This window comes from Mytilus galloprovincialis, chromosome 7, assembly GCF_965363235.1.
Source record: "Mytilus galloprovincialis chromosome 7, xbMytGall1.hap1.1, whole genome shotgun sequence".
Classification (NCBI taxonomy): domain Eukaryota; kingdom Metazoa; phylum Mollusca; class Bivalvia; order Mytilida; family Mytilidae; genus Mytilus; species Mytilus galloprovincialis.
In genome coordinates this window covers 93,713,396-93,730,158 of record NC_134844.1, presented here as the reverse complement: position 1 = coordinate 93,730,158, position 16,763 = coordinate 93,713,396, and the positions used below count along the sequence as shown (strand labels likewise).

At 33.1% G+C, this 16,763-nt stretch overlaps 1 protein-coding gene across 1 annotated transcript; it reads left to right on the top strand.

Annotated features, from left to right (window-relative positions):
• Positions 1–233: 233 nt before the first annotated feature.
• Positions 234–16,317, top strand: LOC143084325 (uncharacterized). Its single transcript, XM_076260736.1, has 5 exons — positions 234–313; positions 1,216–1,487; positions 4,600–4,627; positions 8,196–8,522; positions 16,007–16,317. The coding sequence occupies exons 2-5, from the start codon at positions 1,293–1,295 to the stop codon at positions 16,315–16,317; spliced, it is 861 nt and encodes a 286-aa protein (XP_076116851.1). The 5' UTR covers positions 234–313; positions 1,216–1,292.
• The last annotated feature ends 446 nt before the right edge of the window (positions 16,318–16,763 follow it).

The window sequence follows — 16,763 nt, the reverse complement described above, 5'->3', positions numbered from 1 at the left end:
ATCAGACGGAGGAACAAAGGATGATAATGTTGATATGACACCTCTTTGTTTAACCTTGTTTTGTAAGGTAGAGGAGCAGATTGATATTTATAATATTTACTGGATTTTACTTGTAGTAACTATTAGCATTTGTCAATATTGTATTGTTTTATCATGCGTGCTTTGTCATTAATTTCACACATTTTACAAAATGAAATAATTTGTATGGACTGATAAGCAAGTAGGTTGCTAACATGGAATTATACAAATACTTGAATTGTAGAGTTATTTTCTATTTTACAGGAACAAAAACAGTGTGATGCTAATTGTCCAGGTAAATGTATCATTTAACTTATGAAAATATCCAATTTCATATTGTCATAAACCATGCTACTGATGTGCTTTAGTGCTGATATTAACGCTTAGACAATATAGTGTTTTCAACATAATGATATTTCACATATAAATCAGATTGGAAAATCTGTGGAAAAGTAATGGGTTTTTACCATCTGAGTTTACAATTTAATTTACCAAATATACATATAGTTAGATTTGGTATGAGTTCCAATGAGACAACTCTCCATCCAAGTCACAATTAATAAAAGTAAACCATTATAGGTCAACATGGTCAAGGTACGGTTTTTAACACGGAGCCTTGGCTCACACCGAACAACAAGCTATAGAGGGCCCCAAAAAATTACCTGTGTAAAACCATTCAAACGGGAGTACCAACGGTCTAATCTATAAAAAAAAAACACAAAACAAGAAACACTTATGAACCACATCAAAAAACGACAACTACTGAACATCAGATTCCTGACATAGTACAGGTGCAAACAATTGCAGCGGGATTAAACGTTTTAATGGTACCAAACTTTCTCCCTTATATTACAATAACAATAACCAAAGATACATGTATTAGTAACTTTCAATTTAAAAAAATATGATTTGCAAGTTTCAGTTAAGATTAATTGCTATAAATTACTAAAATATATCCTAGACATTTTCTGGGTAAATTGTCTCCGATTGCTGTCAACATATTAAAGTATGTGATACATTTAAAACATATATTTAGGTGTATTTTGTGAACATAGTTTCGCAGAAATTAGAATAAGGCTACTGCATATGTTGCTAATATTACGTACCACATAGCTATCAATGTTGAATAGTTCTCTCATCATATCTCAGTATACTAACATTCTATCTTCACAAAGTTTTTTTTTAAATCATGTTTAGGTTTGAGTGAAGATGCATTATCTCAGATTCCAAGTGACTCAGAGTTGCTTCGTCTGTCTGTTAATTGTGAGACACGCATGCTTCACGATTTAGCTCTTCATCTTGGAATTGAAGAGATGGTATGGAATGACATGGAAGACAATTACCCAGGAAATATACAGATTGTCAAATTTTTGACACTAATGCATTTGAAAGAGAATGATGAAATACGATTCACAGAATTGGACAAAGGATTGAGGAAAATTGAAATAACACCACATAAATTATGTGTGGTAAGCTATTACGTACTGCAATGGACAGGTGCAATTGTATTTATCTTTTTATATATAAATATACTTGACATAAGGTATGGTTTTAAGGTGTAATTGTCTGTCTTGCAGTATACCTTTGACTTTGATCTAAAACAATCATTGGAAAGTACCAAGACCTAATAAATACATATTTAGTGTCGACTTCACAAATAATGCAAGATGGTCGCAAGTTATAGATTCTAGTTCTGAAGTTGTTTATCTTTTCATTTTACTTTAGTTTCCCCTTTATTTGTCTTCATGTTATCATGTTTTTGTTATCGTATGGATTCAGATATGACTCTGTATCTATACATTTCGCCATCAGGTTTTTATAGGACCGCATAAATTGAAAATGTTTTGGTCGTATATTGGTATCACGTTGGCGTCGTCGTCCTTAGTCGTCGTTGTCCGAAGATATTTGGTTTTCATACTCTAACTTTAGTAAGAGTAAATAGAAATCTATGAAATTTAAACACAAGGTTTATGACCATAAAAGAAAGGTTGGGATCGATTTTGGGTGTTTTGGTTCCAACAGTTTAGGAATTAGGGGCAAAAAAGGGCCCAAATAAGCATTTTTCTTTGTTTTTGCACAATAACTTTAGTATAAGTTAATAGAAATCTATGAAATTTTAACACAAGGTTCATGACCACAAAAGGAAGGTTTGGATTGATTTTGGGAGTTTTGGTCCCAATAAATTAGGGGCCAAAAGGATCAAACATTAAACTTTGTTTGATTTCATCAAAAATTGAACTATTGGGGTTCTTTGATATATCGAATCTAACCATGTATTTTGATTCTTAATTTTTGGTCCCGTTTTCAAATTGGTCTTCATAAAGGTCCAAAAGGGTCCAAAATTAAACTTAGTTTGATTTTAACAAAAATTGAAATCTTGGGGTTCTTTGATATGCTGAATCTAACCATGTACTTAGTTTTTAGCTCACCTTTCCTAAAAGGAAATGTGAGCTTTTGCCATCACTTGGCATCCGTCGTCGTCCGTCCGTCGTAAACTATTTCAAAGATCTTTTTCTCTGAAACTACTGAACCAATTCAAACCAAACTTCATCTGATTGATTCCTAGGGTATCTAGAATAAAGTTTGTGTTTTAATTTCCATTTCACCAAAAAACATGGCCGCCATGGCTAAAAATAGAACATAGGGGTAAAATGCAGTTTTTGGCTTATAACTCAAAAACCAAAGCATTTAGAGCAAATCTGACGTGGGGGTAAAATTGTTTATCAGGTCAAGATCTATCTGCCCTAAAATTTTCAGATGAATCGGACAAACTGTTGTTGAGTTGCTGCCCCTGAATTTGTAATTCTAAGGAAATTTTGCTGATTTTGGTAATTATCTTGAATACTATTATAGATAGAGATAAACTGTAAACAGCAATAATGTTCAGCAAAGTAAGATCTACAAATAAGTCAAAATGATCAACATGGTCAGTTGACCCCTTTAGGAGTTATTGCCCTTTGTAGTCAATTTTTATCCATTTTTCGTAAATCTTAGTAATCTTTTACAAAAATCTTCTCCTCTGAAACTACTGAGCTAAATTAATCCAAACTTGGCCACAATCATCTTTGGGGTATCTAGTTTAAAAAAATGTGTCCGGTGACCTGGCCATCCAACCAAGATGGCCGCCATGGCTAAAAATAAAATATTTGTGTAAAATGCAGTTTTTGGCTTATAACTCAAAATCCAAAGGATCTAGAGCAAATCTGACAGGGGGTAACATTGTGTATTAGGTCAAGATCTATCCGTCCTGAAATTTTCAGATGAATCGTACAACCTGTTGTTAGGTTGCTGCCCCTGAATTGGTAATTTTAAGGAAATGTTGTCGTTTTTGGTTATTATCTTGAATATTTATATAAATAGAGATACACAGCAAACAGCAATAATGTTCAGCAAAATAAGATCTACAAAAAAGACAACATGATTTAAATTGTCAATTGACCTCTTAAGGAGTTATTGCCCTTTATAGTCAATTTTTAACATTTTTCATAAATTTTGGTAAATTTAAAAAAAATATTTTCCACTGTATAAATTACTGGGCAAAGATCATTATAAATAGAGATAATTGTAGCAACAAGAATGTTCAGTACAGTAAGATGTACATAGACGTCACCATCACCAAAACACATTTTTGTCGTGAATTTATCTGTGTCCATTGTTTAATATGCACAAAGACAAAGGTGAGCGACACAGGCTCTTAAAAAGGGGGGGAAAGGGTTTCCAGGTTAATGGACAATGACTTAAGTACAAAACATAATTTAAAATCAGTGTAAGGTCTACAAACACATCACCATCACCAAACCACAATTTTGTCTTGAATCCATCTGTGTCCTTTGTTTAGTATTCACATAGACCAAGGTGAGCGACACAGGCTCTTTAGAGCCTCTAGTTTACCTTAAGTTTTACTTATCGAGAAAGTGTATATTTAGTCTATATACAGTATGTGCTAACCATGACAAACACTTTTTTTACGTCATTGTAAATTTTAAAATCATATATCTACTACATTTTTTCTTCGTGATTGATACATCAATTTGTATTTTTGTTTGAATGTTTTACTTACCTGCGTTGCATGTATGTGATGAATGTTCACATAGTTTTGGCTGTTTAAAATCTTAATTATTGGCACATTGACCTTTTACATCTGTTTGGGTTACTCACACAATAGTGTCAATTCAACAAAACTATATACAACTATCATAAAAGGGTGAATTGCAGCTGGCTATCAATAAGGTATAACAAATTTCATCTTTGGAAAAATTCCTGCACCAAGTCGTGAATAAAGCCGCTGTTTAACACTTAGTCAGTTAATTGATATCGTTTAAATTTGTTTTTGAATTTGTCTTTGAATTTTGTACTTTTGCTATACTTTTTAACATATTTTTTTGTTAAGGTTAAGTTTATATCTTTGAGCAAAACCGTCAAAAGCAATGAATAATTTGATCATTTCTTTTGCATCTGGTATGGACCCTTTACTTCTGTGATAACTGAACGAACTTGTCTTCATATAACATGCATGGAACAATGATAGATTTAACTCATCACCCTGCAATAAATTGATTTTTAATATTACTATATTTTCAGGTACGTCAGAGAAAACAAGTTAACTCTAGTAAGTACTTTGATATATAAAGGCTTTGCATGGTATATTTAAAAAGTTTTTTTCTTACTTGATTAAGGGTAGTTAACGTAAACAAGAGGTCATATTGATTCCCTTTCACCTAACTGTGCAACTTGAATATTTCACATTTCATGGGATTGATAAGTAATTATAATGATATTGTCTTTATCAGTTTGATATATATCTTGTTTGATTACAAAGCAGTAAGCATATACCTTATGATTATTTGGAAATATTTTGCTTAGTTTATTACAAAACAGTAAGAGCATTCCTTACAAAATATAATCACTCTCTTTGCAGATGTCCATCTTCCATGCGTTATTTGGTTGTAAAGGTCCTGACTGCTTCCCTGAATTTATTCCAATAAAATCATTATAAATTTTAAAGAGGAACTTGGTGCAAAAATTAAATGCCTTTTTTAGTCCCCTTTTCATATCCTTATACTTTCGTATAGCCGATGTGATCAATTATTAACAGTTTGCGTCATTTGATCAGTCTGTCATTTTAAACCTCATCTTCAGTATTTAAGTTTCCAGTCAACCCCAACCAACAAAAACATAAAATGTATTTTTAAAATGTTTAGGTGTAAATGTTTTACAAGTGGAAATTAACTTCGATGAACTAAATTTGCTATCTATGCTATTGAGGTCAAATTCAAGTCAAATCTGGAAAATCGTTAAATATGTAAGACCGAAGTGTGCATTTCATGGATCTGTAATATTTATATGAGCGTCACTGATGAGTCTTATGTAGACAAAACGCGCGTCTTGCGTACTAAATTTATCATCCTGGTACCTTTAATAACTATTAACATGTTTACTATGCAAAACATTGAAACTATCTGTGTCAATAGTTTGTTGACTAATTACCTCGTCTACTTTTATAAAGATATTCACCTCATCAGAAACTATTGAACCAATTTTAACAAACCTAGAGTGAATATTTCTTAGAGTATGCACCAACAATGTTGTTCTGTAAACAAACATGGCTGCTATGGCTGAATATAGAACATACGGTTACAATGATATGTTTTGTCTTACATCTTGAAAGACTTGATAATAGTAGACAGAAAAAACTATAACATGGGCAAACGTTTTTACCAATTTTCCGACCTTTGAATCTTAGACATTTTTAACACAAACATATAAACTTAGCAATTGTGACTTCAATGAATCATACAATGTATTTTTCTACATTGCGTTTGGTATACTGTTGTTTGTCTTTTGTCATTTTAGTCACAATTGTGACAAATGTTGCTGTATGTGAGACAATCTAGTGGCGTTAAACTATTTAATTAAGCTTTATATTTCAGAAAGTAAAAGACTTAGGTGCTTAAATTATACCTTGTATGCAGATTCCTTACGTTACAAAGTTTATGATTTGTATATGTCCATCGAAAAACAAAACTTGTATTTTTAGCTCACATGGCCCAAAGGGCCAAGTGAGTTTTTCTCATCACTTGGCGTCCGTCGTCCGTCGTCGTTAGCTTTTACAAAAATCTTCTTCTCTGAAACTACTGGGCCAAATTTAACCAAACTTAGCCACAATCATCATTGGGGTATCTGGTTAAAAAGATGTGTCCGGTGACCCAGACAACCAATCAAGATGGCCGCCACGGCTAAAAATAGAACATAGGGATACAATGTAGATTTTGGCTTATATCTCTGAAACCAAAGCATTTAGAGCAAATCTGACATGGGGTAAATTTGTTTACCAGGTCAAGATCTATATGCCCTGAAATTTTCAGATGAAGCGGACAACCCATTGTTAGGTTGCTGCCCCTGAATTGGTAATTTTGAGGAAATTTTGCAATTTTTGGTTATTATCTTGAATATTATAATAGATAGAGATATACTATAAACAGCAATAATGTTCAGCAAAGAAAAATCTACAAATAAGTCAACAGGACCAAAAATGTCAGTTGACTCCTTATTGCCCTTTATAGTCACTATTTAACAATTTTTCGTAATTTTTTGTAATCTTTTACAAACATCTTCTCCTTTGAAACAACTAAGACCAATTTAACCAAACTTGTCCACAATCATCATTAGGATATCAAGTTTGAGGGTGTCCGATGACCCCGCCCGTGAACCAAGATGGCCGACATGGCTGAAAATAGAACATAGGGGTCAAATGCAGTTTTTGGCTCATATTGCTAAAACCAAAGCATTTAAAGCAAATCTGACAGGATAAAAATATTAATTAGGTCTAGATGTATCTGCCTTGAAATTTTCAAACATTCAGGTAACCTGTTGTTGGGTTGCTGCCCCTAAATTGGTAATTTAAGAAAATTTTGCTGCCTTTTGGTCATTATCTTGAATATTATTATAGATAGAGATAAACTGTAAACAGCAATAATTTACAGCAAAGTAAGACCTACAAATAAGTCAACATAACCAAAATGGTCATTTGACCCCTTAAGGAGTTATTACCCTTCATAGTCATTTTTTAACAATTTTCACAAATTTTGTAAATTTTTACAAAATATTTTCCAGTGTTACTACTGGGTCAAGTTCATTATAGATAGAGATAATTGTGAGCAGCAAGAATTTCAGTAAAATAAGATCTACAAACACATCAGCATCAACAAAACACAATTTTGTCATGAATCCATCTGTGTCCTTTGTTTAATATGCACATAGACCAAGGTGAGCGACACAGGCTCTTTAGAGCCTCTAGTTCAGTAATGTGAATGTCTCTGTTATGATAAGTATGTTATGTTTTTTTGTCAATTAGACAAGATTCAACTGAAATTGACCTTTATTCATGAATCAATGATTAAGGTGCTGTTTACAGGTTTAAGTTTGTATCTCAAAAATCAAACTATATTTGTTGAGTTGAATGAATGTAACATGTACATGTCTGACTGAACTTCACTCAATTTTCATGGTTCATTTAATGTGTCAATGCTACTTTTTATGATTGGGCATTTTTTCAGATACTATTAGCAATACGTCAATTATGTTTATTGTGTAAAATGATTGCAACAATACAAATGTCCGTCTGCTTGTTTATCTGACCCTGACATCATTTCTTCTATGATACAGGATGGGGTTTCCTGGTGAAGTCACTATCACAGACCCTATAAGTAATTTGTCAACTATATTTGATGTATCTGACATAGTCTCATTTTTATAGTCCATTGGTCAATGTGTTGTTTAGTAATTTGCCCTGAAACAAATAATAAGGTGCATTTGGTTTATGGCACGATCGTAAGGTACAGAGGTACAGAGAATTGGGTTGAGAAAATAATTAAAAGTCGGCAGTCAAATATAGGGAATAAAGAATATGCCCTGTATCAATGATAAAATTGCATTGAAGAAATGGGGGAATTGAATCCAGATGTTTAATACAATACCATATTTGATTTTTAGCACTAGCTGAAAAATGGATGCAAAGTTTTATACTTTAGTTTTCACAAGCATAACACACATTTAACTGTGAAGGATAAACACTATTCCATTGTTTTATAAAGCATTCGGGGTAACACTGCAATTTGAGTCTTTACTAAGCGTTGACGAATTCTCTGTAGATATATTTTATTTCTTATTCCATATAGGTATTCCTGACGATATTCTAGGCTGTATTCCATCAGATGAAATTTTAGATAGATTAGCACCGCTGATTGGCAAGATAGTCTTCCAACTAGGAATAGAACTTGGACTGTCTGTAGAAGAGATAGAGAATATCAAAGAGAAATGTGATCGTGATTTGCCGGCACAGAATAAGGAAGTTTTGTTTACATGGAGGAAAGACAGAACAGTGAAACCTACAATACGGGTTCTTGAGCAAGCATTTGTAAATATTGGTAAAGGGGCAAAGTGTTTAAAGGAGGTTGTAAAGGATGTTGATCCCAATACACTTAAAGCGATAGAAACTGTTACAGGTATAACTACTTATATGACAAGTCTAAGTAAATAAATAGCTCACAATTTAAGTTATGTGATTAAAGAAAAAACAAGTGCAATGGTTTTATTAAACTCTTGCATTCTATTTGTTTGTCCTTCATTAGGTATGTCTGCCTAGTCCTGCAAACAATTATCTGTGTTCAATTTGTTTATAAAATTTATATCTAAGATTTATAATAGCAATTTGTCATATAAGTTCGAAAATCAGTGCTAAATTGCTACTTGTAAAATAGTTATGACTAGTGTTATATAATACCCAATGGAATAATTAGTTATATGGAAAACTGCAGTCACGCTTGGTAATTTACATTTCTTATCAGATTATGATGTAAGTTATATCAAAGGTTTATATTTTGAATGAGTTTGAAAATCACAACTCATAAATATGTGTACAACTATTTTATTTGAAATGCTATAGCTAGTTATATAGAAAATTGCACTGCGTGCACTCTCAAATAAAATATTCTTGTCAGATAGTTTTTATTAGTAATAAATAGTGTTTATACACTTCGCATCCATCACTCTTTCTAAACTAGTGACACAATTTGAAAAAAATATCTTTCTTCCAAACTAATATCTTGAATGTCTCAACTTAATTATACCCCACACAACAAGTTGCGGAGGGTATAATGTTTTTGACCCCTCCATCTGTCTGTGTGTCCGTCCGTCCATCCGTCAGTCCTGTTTCTTGTCATCGCAACTCCTCTAAAACCACACAACAGAATTTCATGAAACCTTTTTAGATAATAAGGACATACTATGTAGTTGTGCATATCGACAGGAAATTACGATTCAATTTTTTTCTAGGAGTTGCGCTCCTTTGAACTTATTTGCTTCAATGTACTACTGCAACAGTTTGTCATCGCAACTCCTCTGATACCACACAACAGAATTTCATGAAACTTTTTAGATAATAAGGACATACTATGTAGATGTACATATCGATAGGAAATTACGATTCAATTTTTTTTTCTAGGAGTTACGCCCCTTTGAACTTATTTGCTTCAATGTACTTCTGCAACAGTTTGTCATCGCAACTCCTTTAAAACCACACAACAGAATTTCACGAAAACTTTTTAGATAATAAGGACATACTATGTAGATGTGCATATTGACAGGAAATTATGATTCATTTTTTTTTCTTATACAATTTTTTTTTCTTACACATTTTTTATTTCTCCAATGACAATGTGGGGACGTGGGGTATGTGAGCGCTCCCACTAAGGTTCTTTAATTTTTAGAGAAACCAGTGCAGCATTTTGACAAAAGTTGAGCATATGTTTTTTTTCATTATGCTATCTTTGTTAAATGAAATTATGCTTTAAATTTGTAAAATATATTGAAAGTTGGCATTCTGCTGTACCTCATCAACAATCTCTTCTCTTCTGCCAATTGTTGAGCTGCCTCTATTAAAAAAAAGACCCTGACCACTAGTTGAAAATCATAGCTTTATAACGCCAAGTGATGACAATTCCGCAAAAAGCCACCTAAATTGGAATGGGTTGGTGTTTGCCTTCGGTAGTTATTGTTTGTCTCTTTTTTAGCCGACAGTGCCACGTGAGCTTTTCCCATCACTTGGCGTCCAGCGTCGGCATCCGGCGTCGGCGTCCGGTGTTGTTGTCGTCCGTCGTCGTTAACTTTTACAAAAATCTTCTCCTCTGAAACTACTGGGCTACATTAAACCAAACTTGGCCACAACCATCATTGGGGTATCTAGTTTAAAAAATGTGTCCGATGACCCGGCCAACCAACCAAAATAGAACATTGGGGTAAAATGCAGATTTTGGCTTATAACTCAAAAACTAAAGCATTTAGAGCAAATCTGACAGAGGGTAAAACTGTTAATCGGTCAACATCTATATGCCCTGAAATTTTCAGATGAATCGGACAACCCGTTGTTGGGTTGCTGCCCCTAAATTGGTAATTTTAAGGAAATTTTAGTTTTTGGTTATTATCTTGAATATTATTATAGATAGAGATAAACTGTAAACAGCAATAATGTTCAGCAAAATAAGATTTACAAATAAGTCAACATGACCGAAATGGTCAGTTGACCCCTTTATGAGTTATTGCCCTTTATAGTCAATTTTTAACCATTTTTCGTAAATATTAGTATTCTTTTACAAAAATCTTCTCCTCTGAAACTGTTGGGCCAAATTAATATAAACTTGGCCAAAATCATCATTTGGGTATGTAGTTTAAAAAATGTGTGGCGTGACCCTGCCAACCAACCAAGATGGCTGACATGGCTAAAAATAGAACATAGGGGTAAAATGTAGATTTTGGCTTATAACTCTAAAACCAAAGCATTTAGAGCAAATATGACATAAGTAAAATTGTTTATCAGGTCAAGATCTATCTGCCCTCAAATTTTCAGATGAATCCGACAACCCGTTGTTGGGTTGCTGCCCCTGAATTGGTAATTTTAGGGAATTTTTGCTGTTTTTAGTTGTTAACTTGAATATTATTATAGATAGAGATAAACTGTAAACAGCAATAATGTTCAACAAAGTAAGATTTACAAATAAGTCAACATGACCAAAATGGTCAGTTGACCCCTTCAGGAGTTATTGCCCTTTGTAGTCAATTTTAACCATTTTTCGTAAATCTTAGTAATCTTTTAGAAAAATCTTCTCCTCTGAAACGACTGGGCCAAATTAATCCAAACTTGGCCACAATCATCTTTGGAATATCTAGTTTAAAAAATGTGTGGCGTGACCTGGCCAACCAACCAAGATGGCCGCCATGGCTAAAAATAGAACATAGGGGTAAAATGCAGTTTTTGGCTTATAACTCAAAAACCAAAGCATTAAGAGCAAATCTGATATGGGGTAAAAGTGTTAATCAGGTCAAGATCTATCTCCCCTGAAATTTTCAGACAATTTCGGACTACCCGTTGTTGAGTTGCTGCCCCTGAATTAGTAATTTTAAGGAAATTTTGCAGTTTTTGCTTATTATCTTGAATATTATTATAGATAGAGATAAACTGTAAACAGCAATAATGTTCAGCAAAAAAAGATCTACAAATAAGTTAAAAGACCAAAATTGTCAGTTGACCCATTAAGGAGTTATTGACCTTTATAGTCAATTTTTAACCATTTTTCCTAAAATTTTAGTATTCTTTTAAAAAATCTTCTCCTCTGAAACTACTGGGCCAAATATAACCATACTTGGCCACAATCATCATTTGGGTATCTAGTTTCAAGAATGTGTGGCGTGACCCTGCCAACCAACCAAGATGGCCGCTATGGCTAATAATTGTACATAGGGGCGAAATGTAGATTTTGGCTTATATCTCTGAAACCAAAGCATTTAGAGCATATCTGACAGAGATGACTAGTTTTGCAGGTGAAGATCTATCTGCTCTGAAATTTTCAGACAAATCAGACAACCTGGTGTTGGGTTGCTGCCCCAGAATTAGTAAAATTTAAGGAAATTTTGCAGTTTTTGGTTATTATCTTGAATATTATAATAGATGGAGATAAACTGTAAACAGCAATAATGTTCAGCAAAGTAAGATCTACAAATAAGTAAACAGGACCAATTTTTTTAGGTTGCCCCTTAAGGAGTTATTGCCCTTTATAGTCACTATTTAACAATTTTCATAAATTTTAGTAAATTTTTTGAAAATGTTTTCCACTGTAATTGCTGGGCCAAGTTCATTATAGATAGAGATAATCGTAGCAAGAAGAATGTCCAGTAAAGTAAGATCTACAAACACATCATGATCACCAAAACACAATTTTGTCATGAATTTATCTGTGTCCATTGTATAATATGCACATAGACCAAGGTGAGCGACACAGGCTCTTGAGAGCCTCTAGTTTTTAAATTTTATATATAATTAGTATTCTTTTAAAAAATCTTCTCCTCTGAAACTACTGGGCCAAATTTAACCAAACTTGGCCACAATAATCATTTGGGTATCTTCTTTTGAAAATGTGTGGCGTGACCCTGCCAACCAACCAAGATGGCCGCCATGGCTAAAAATAGTACATAGGAGCGAAATGTAGATTTTGGCTTATATCTCTATATAAAACCAAAGCATTTATAGCAAATCTGACAGGGGATAAATTGTTTATCAGGTCAAGATCTATCTGCCCTGAAATATTCATACAAAACAGACAACCTGATGTTGGGTTGCTGCCCCAGAATTAGTAATTTTAAGGAAATTTTGCAGTTTTTGGTTATCTTGAATATTATAATAGATAAAGATAAACTGTGAACAGCAATAATGTTCAGCAAAGTAAGATTTACAAATAAGTCAACATGACCAAAATTTTTAGTTTACCCCTTAAGGAGTTATTGCCCTTTATAGTCATTATTTAACAATTTTCATAAATTTTTGTAAATTTTTAGAAAATATTTTCCACTGTAATGACTGGGCCAAGTTCATTATAGATAGAGATAATTGTAGCAAGAAGAATGTCCAGTAAAGTAAGATCTACAAACACATCATGATCACCAAAACACAATTTTGTCATGAATTTATCTGTGTCCATTGTATAATATGCACATAGACCAAGGTGAACTACACAGGCTCTTGAGAGCCTCTAGTTAGCCATGGTGTTGTCAGTTTATTTTCGACTTGTAAGTTTGGATGTCCCTCTGGTATCTTTTTGGGAAGTTTTGACATTAGTATACAGTCATTACCTCGTGCTACTTAATGACTGACACATTATGTATTTCTCTTATCCTCTGAAATTTTTAGACTGTTAGGTTATTAATTACCAATCTATGTTACTTAACTAAAATATTCATAATTGTTTCAGTTCAAGTATTGTTTTTAGCTCATCTGGCCCACAGGGCCAATTGAGCTTTTCCCAGCACTTTGTGTCCGGCATCCGTCGTCGTCCTGCGTACGTCGTCGTCCTGCGTCGTTAACTTTTACAAAAATCTTCTCCTCTGAAACTACTGGACCAAATTAAACCAAACTTGGCCACAATCATCATTTGGGTATCTAGTTTAAAAAATGTGTCCTGTCACCCGGCCAACTAACCAAGATGGCCACCACGTCTAAAAATAGAACATAGGCCTCTACAATAACTTTTTTTTCAATTTGTCCTGTAGGACAAGTACATACCAAAATTTACCTGTCCGAATGAAATTGTTACTTGTTCAAAACATTTCTATTAAAAATAACCTTTTTATATTTTAGTTGATTAAAGGAACAAAACGAATTTAAACAATAGACAGGATTTGATGTACAATGTATTTCTTTTGATTCGAAATACTTTTCAAAAATATGAGTAAAGTTCAACTGAATCTAGTCATGTCACAGCATTTAGGTTCTAGTTTTTCATCAATGCCAGTCTCATCAGACTCTAAACATGAGGCACCATCTGATAGGCTTGTACACACTAATGGGATTTGTATAATCCTGTTTTTTTTTAAGTTGAAAAAAGTGTATTGAAATGCAATCAATAAAAAGAAGAAGATAAGGTATGATTGCCAATGATACAACTCTCTGCAAGAGACCAAATGACACAGGAATTAACAACTATAGGTCACCATATTGTCAGTATTGTTTTTTTTCTACTTATGATCAAATATGATTTTGTGAATTTAATGGTAAATAAAAAAAAATAAGAATTGTGAAAATATTACTAGTATGATATTTGTTATAAGGAACATACTAATGTAGCAAAATGAGGTACTGATTTGTCTTGGTCCCGAAATGTCTCCTGCCTTGCTAAACTGTCTATCAATCTACTCAATATGTCTCCTATGGTGCCAAGCTGTCTTTTAAACTTGGAGCTAAACCTGTAGGTTACAATATACCATTAGATTTTATGGGCGCAGCCATTTTATGAGCATAACATGGTATTCAGAATTAAGAGTATGGCTAATCCTGATTGGTCGATATGTTCGCCCTTTATTTTTAATTTTTAGAGACTTCGTGCACTCTGCTTTATACAAAAGGCAAATTAAAGTTATTCTGTAGCCCTTAAGGCCTTGAGATGACTTTTCAACGCTAGGACAAGACACGTATTTTTAAGGGCAAAATTGATAGGCATGGGAGATAAGTACAAAATACACTAAGAAAAGCAACACGAACCTATATTTTTGGGACCAAAAAATACTGTCCTAATAACTTTTTCTTTGATTCTTGCAAGGTTTCGTTAAAAAAAAAAACCTTCTAAATTCTGTATCTCGAAAAAGGCTACCGTTGTTGCCTATGGGAAAATTAAATGTTTATTTCAATCTGTAAAGGTGACGAACTGCCTTGTAAAGTTACCTTATCTACAAAGCTCATCATTGATTCGGATCAGTAAGACTGTTTTCCGAGAATAGTATACCTTTTACCTGTTGAAAAGTACCTGACAAAGAACCAGTTAAAAATTATTGATTGCAAGTAAACATGTTGAAGAAAAAGGTTTTGCATATGAATAAACAGAATGCAGAAACATGTCAAACTAATATTTGTTTTCTTTTTTTTTGTTTATAATTACTTTGTTCATCAAAATTGGTTAAATTTATTTTCTGCTGAATAATTGTACTTGTCCCGACGGACAAGCTTGATACAGCTTTTACTTATCCGACCTTTTTTCCCTTTGGTACCGGACAATCGGACAAGCGTTATTGTCGAGGCCTGGAACATAGGGGTAATGCAGTTTTAGGGAGTATAACTCAAAAACCAAAGCATTTAGAGCAAATCTGACATGGGGTAAAATTGTTAATCAGGTCAAGATCTATCTGCCCTGAATTTAACAGACCAATCGGACAACCCTTTGTTGGGTTGCTGCCCCTGAATTGGTAATTTTAAGGACATTTTGCTGTTTTTGGTTATTATCTTGAATATTATTATAGATAGAGATATACTGTAACAGTAATAATGTACAGCAAAGTAAGACCTAAAATGAAGTCAACATGACCAAAATGGTCAATTGACCCCCTAAGGAGTTATTGCCCTTTAAATAGTCATTTTTTAACAATTTTCACAAAATTTGTAAAATTGTTACTAACTTTTTCCACTGTTACTACTGGGCCAAGTTCATTATAGATAGAGATAATTGTAAGCAGCAAGAATGTTCAGTTAAGTAAGATCTACAAACGCATCACCATCACCAAAGCACAATTTTGTCTTGAATCCATCTGTGTCCTTTGTTAATATTCACATAAACCAAGGTGAGCGACACAGGCTCTTTAGAGGCTCTAGTTTGGTATATCAAAATGTTCATCACAATAGAAAAATATTTGATAAGTGGAAGACAGCTAATTTGCATGTGAATGTCAATTATGCGATATATTCTATAAACATATTTTTACTTTAAATTTTGAATAACAATAATTGATTTAATCTTTGTTTACATTTCATTGCAATTTTCTTATAAATGAATGATGTTTTTGGGGCAATAATTTAATACAAAACAACAATGTAAGCATTTAGAGCATTGTTTTACTTGCAGATCCACTATACACACATATTTTGTTTTCAATAATGCAATTTCTTCATTTACAGATAAAATAAGAGAAAACGAAAACAGAATCATACAGGACATACAAATCACCCAAATTTTAGACCATATGATGACACATCTGGTGATATCAGCAGATGACAGACGTGATATTGAACATTATCCGCGACAAGATAACCAGAACAAAGCATTGCTGGATATTGTGATTAAAAGGAGAGAACCTGCTTACGGTGTGTTTGTTGATGGATTACGTAATTATGGATACGAAGATATTGCTAATGATTTGAAATATCATTCACAGGAAATGAGTCCAAGTACAACCTCAGCATCTACTGAAACTGAAGGTATGGCTTAAGGGTTTATTTTAAACACAAGCAAAGAAGTTTTTATACTGAAATCATTTTTAAGCAGTTAAGCTGCTTTATGCGAGCACGCTAGATTTATGTTCTAACCAATAAATGCTGAAATATGTGCCACTTTTATTATCTGGCTGGCTATCATGTTATTTATAACTAATTGTACACTTTTTTCATACTTTTTATTCTGGAATATAAAAAATGTTACCATAAAAACGTTAAATGGTCGTCGATTTACCCAAAAGTTTTGAAGTTGCACATAGGAAGTAGTGCTTGATAGAAATCCTTTTATAGTTTATTATCCCCTGTGCTGTTGGCTAAGATGTCAAAGAACAATTGTATGAAATATTTGATCGCCAAAAATCTATAAAGATGAGTCGTTTACATTTCCCAAATGGCAAAAGTCGTAGGAATATTGTTTGTCATCGATACGTATTACATACGT

Excerpts from the sequence above, each read along its gene's own strand:
- LOC143084325 (XM_076260736.1), top strand. The coding sequence starts at position 1,293 with ATGCTTCACGATTTAGCTCTTCATCTTGGAATTGAAGAGATGGTATGG. Across the intron at positions 1,488-4,599 it reads CACCACATAAATTATGTGTG|GTACGTCAGAGAAAACAAGT; the intron begins GTAAGCTATTAC and ends CTATATTTTCAG. Across the intron at positions 8,523-16,006 it reads AGCGATAGAAACTGTTACAG|ATAAAATAAGAGAAAACGAA; the intron begins GTATAACTACTT and ends CTTCATTTACAG.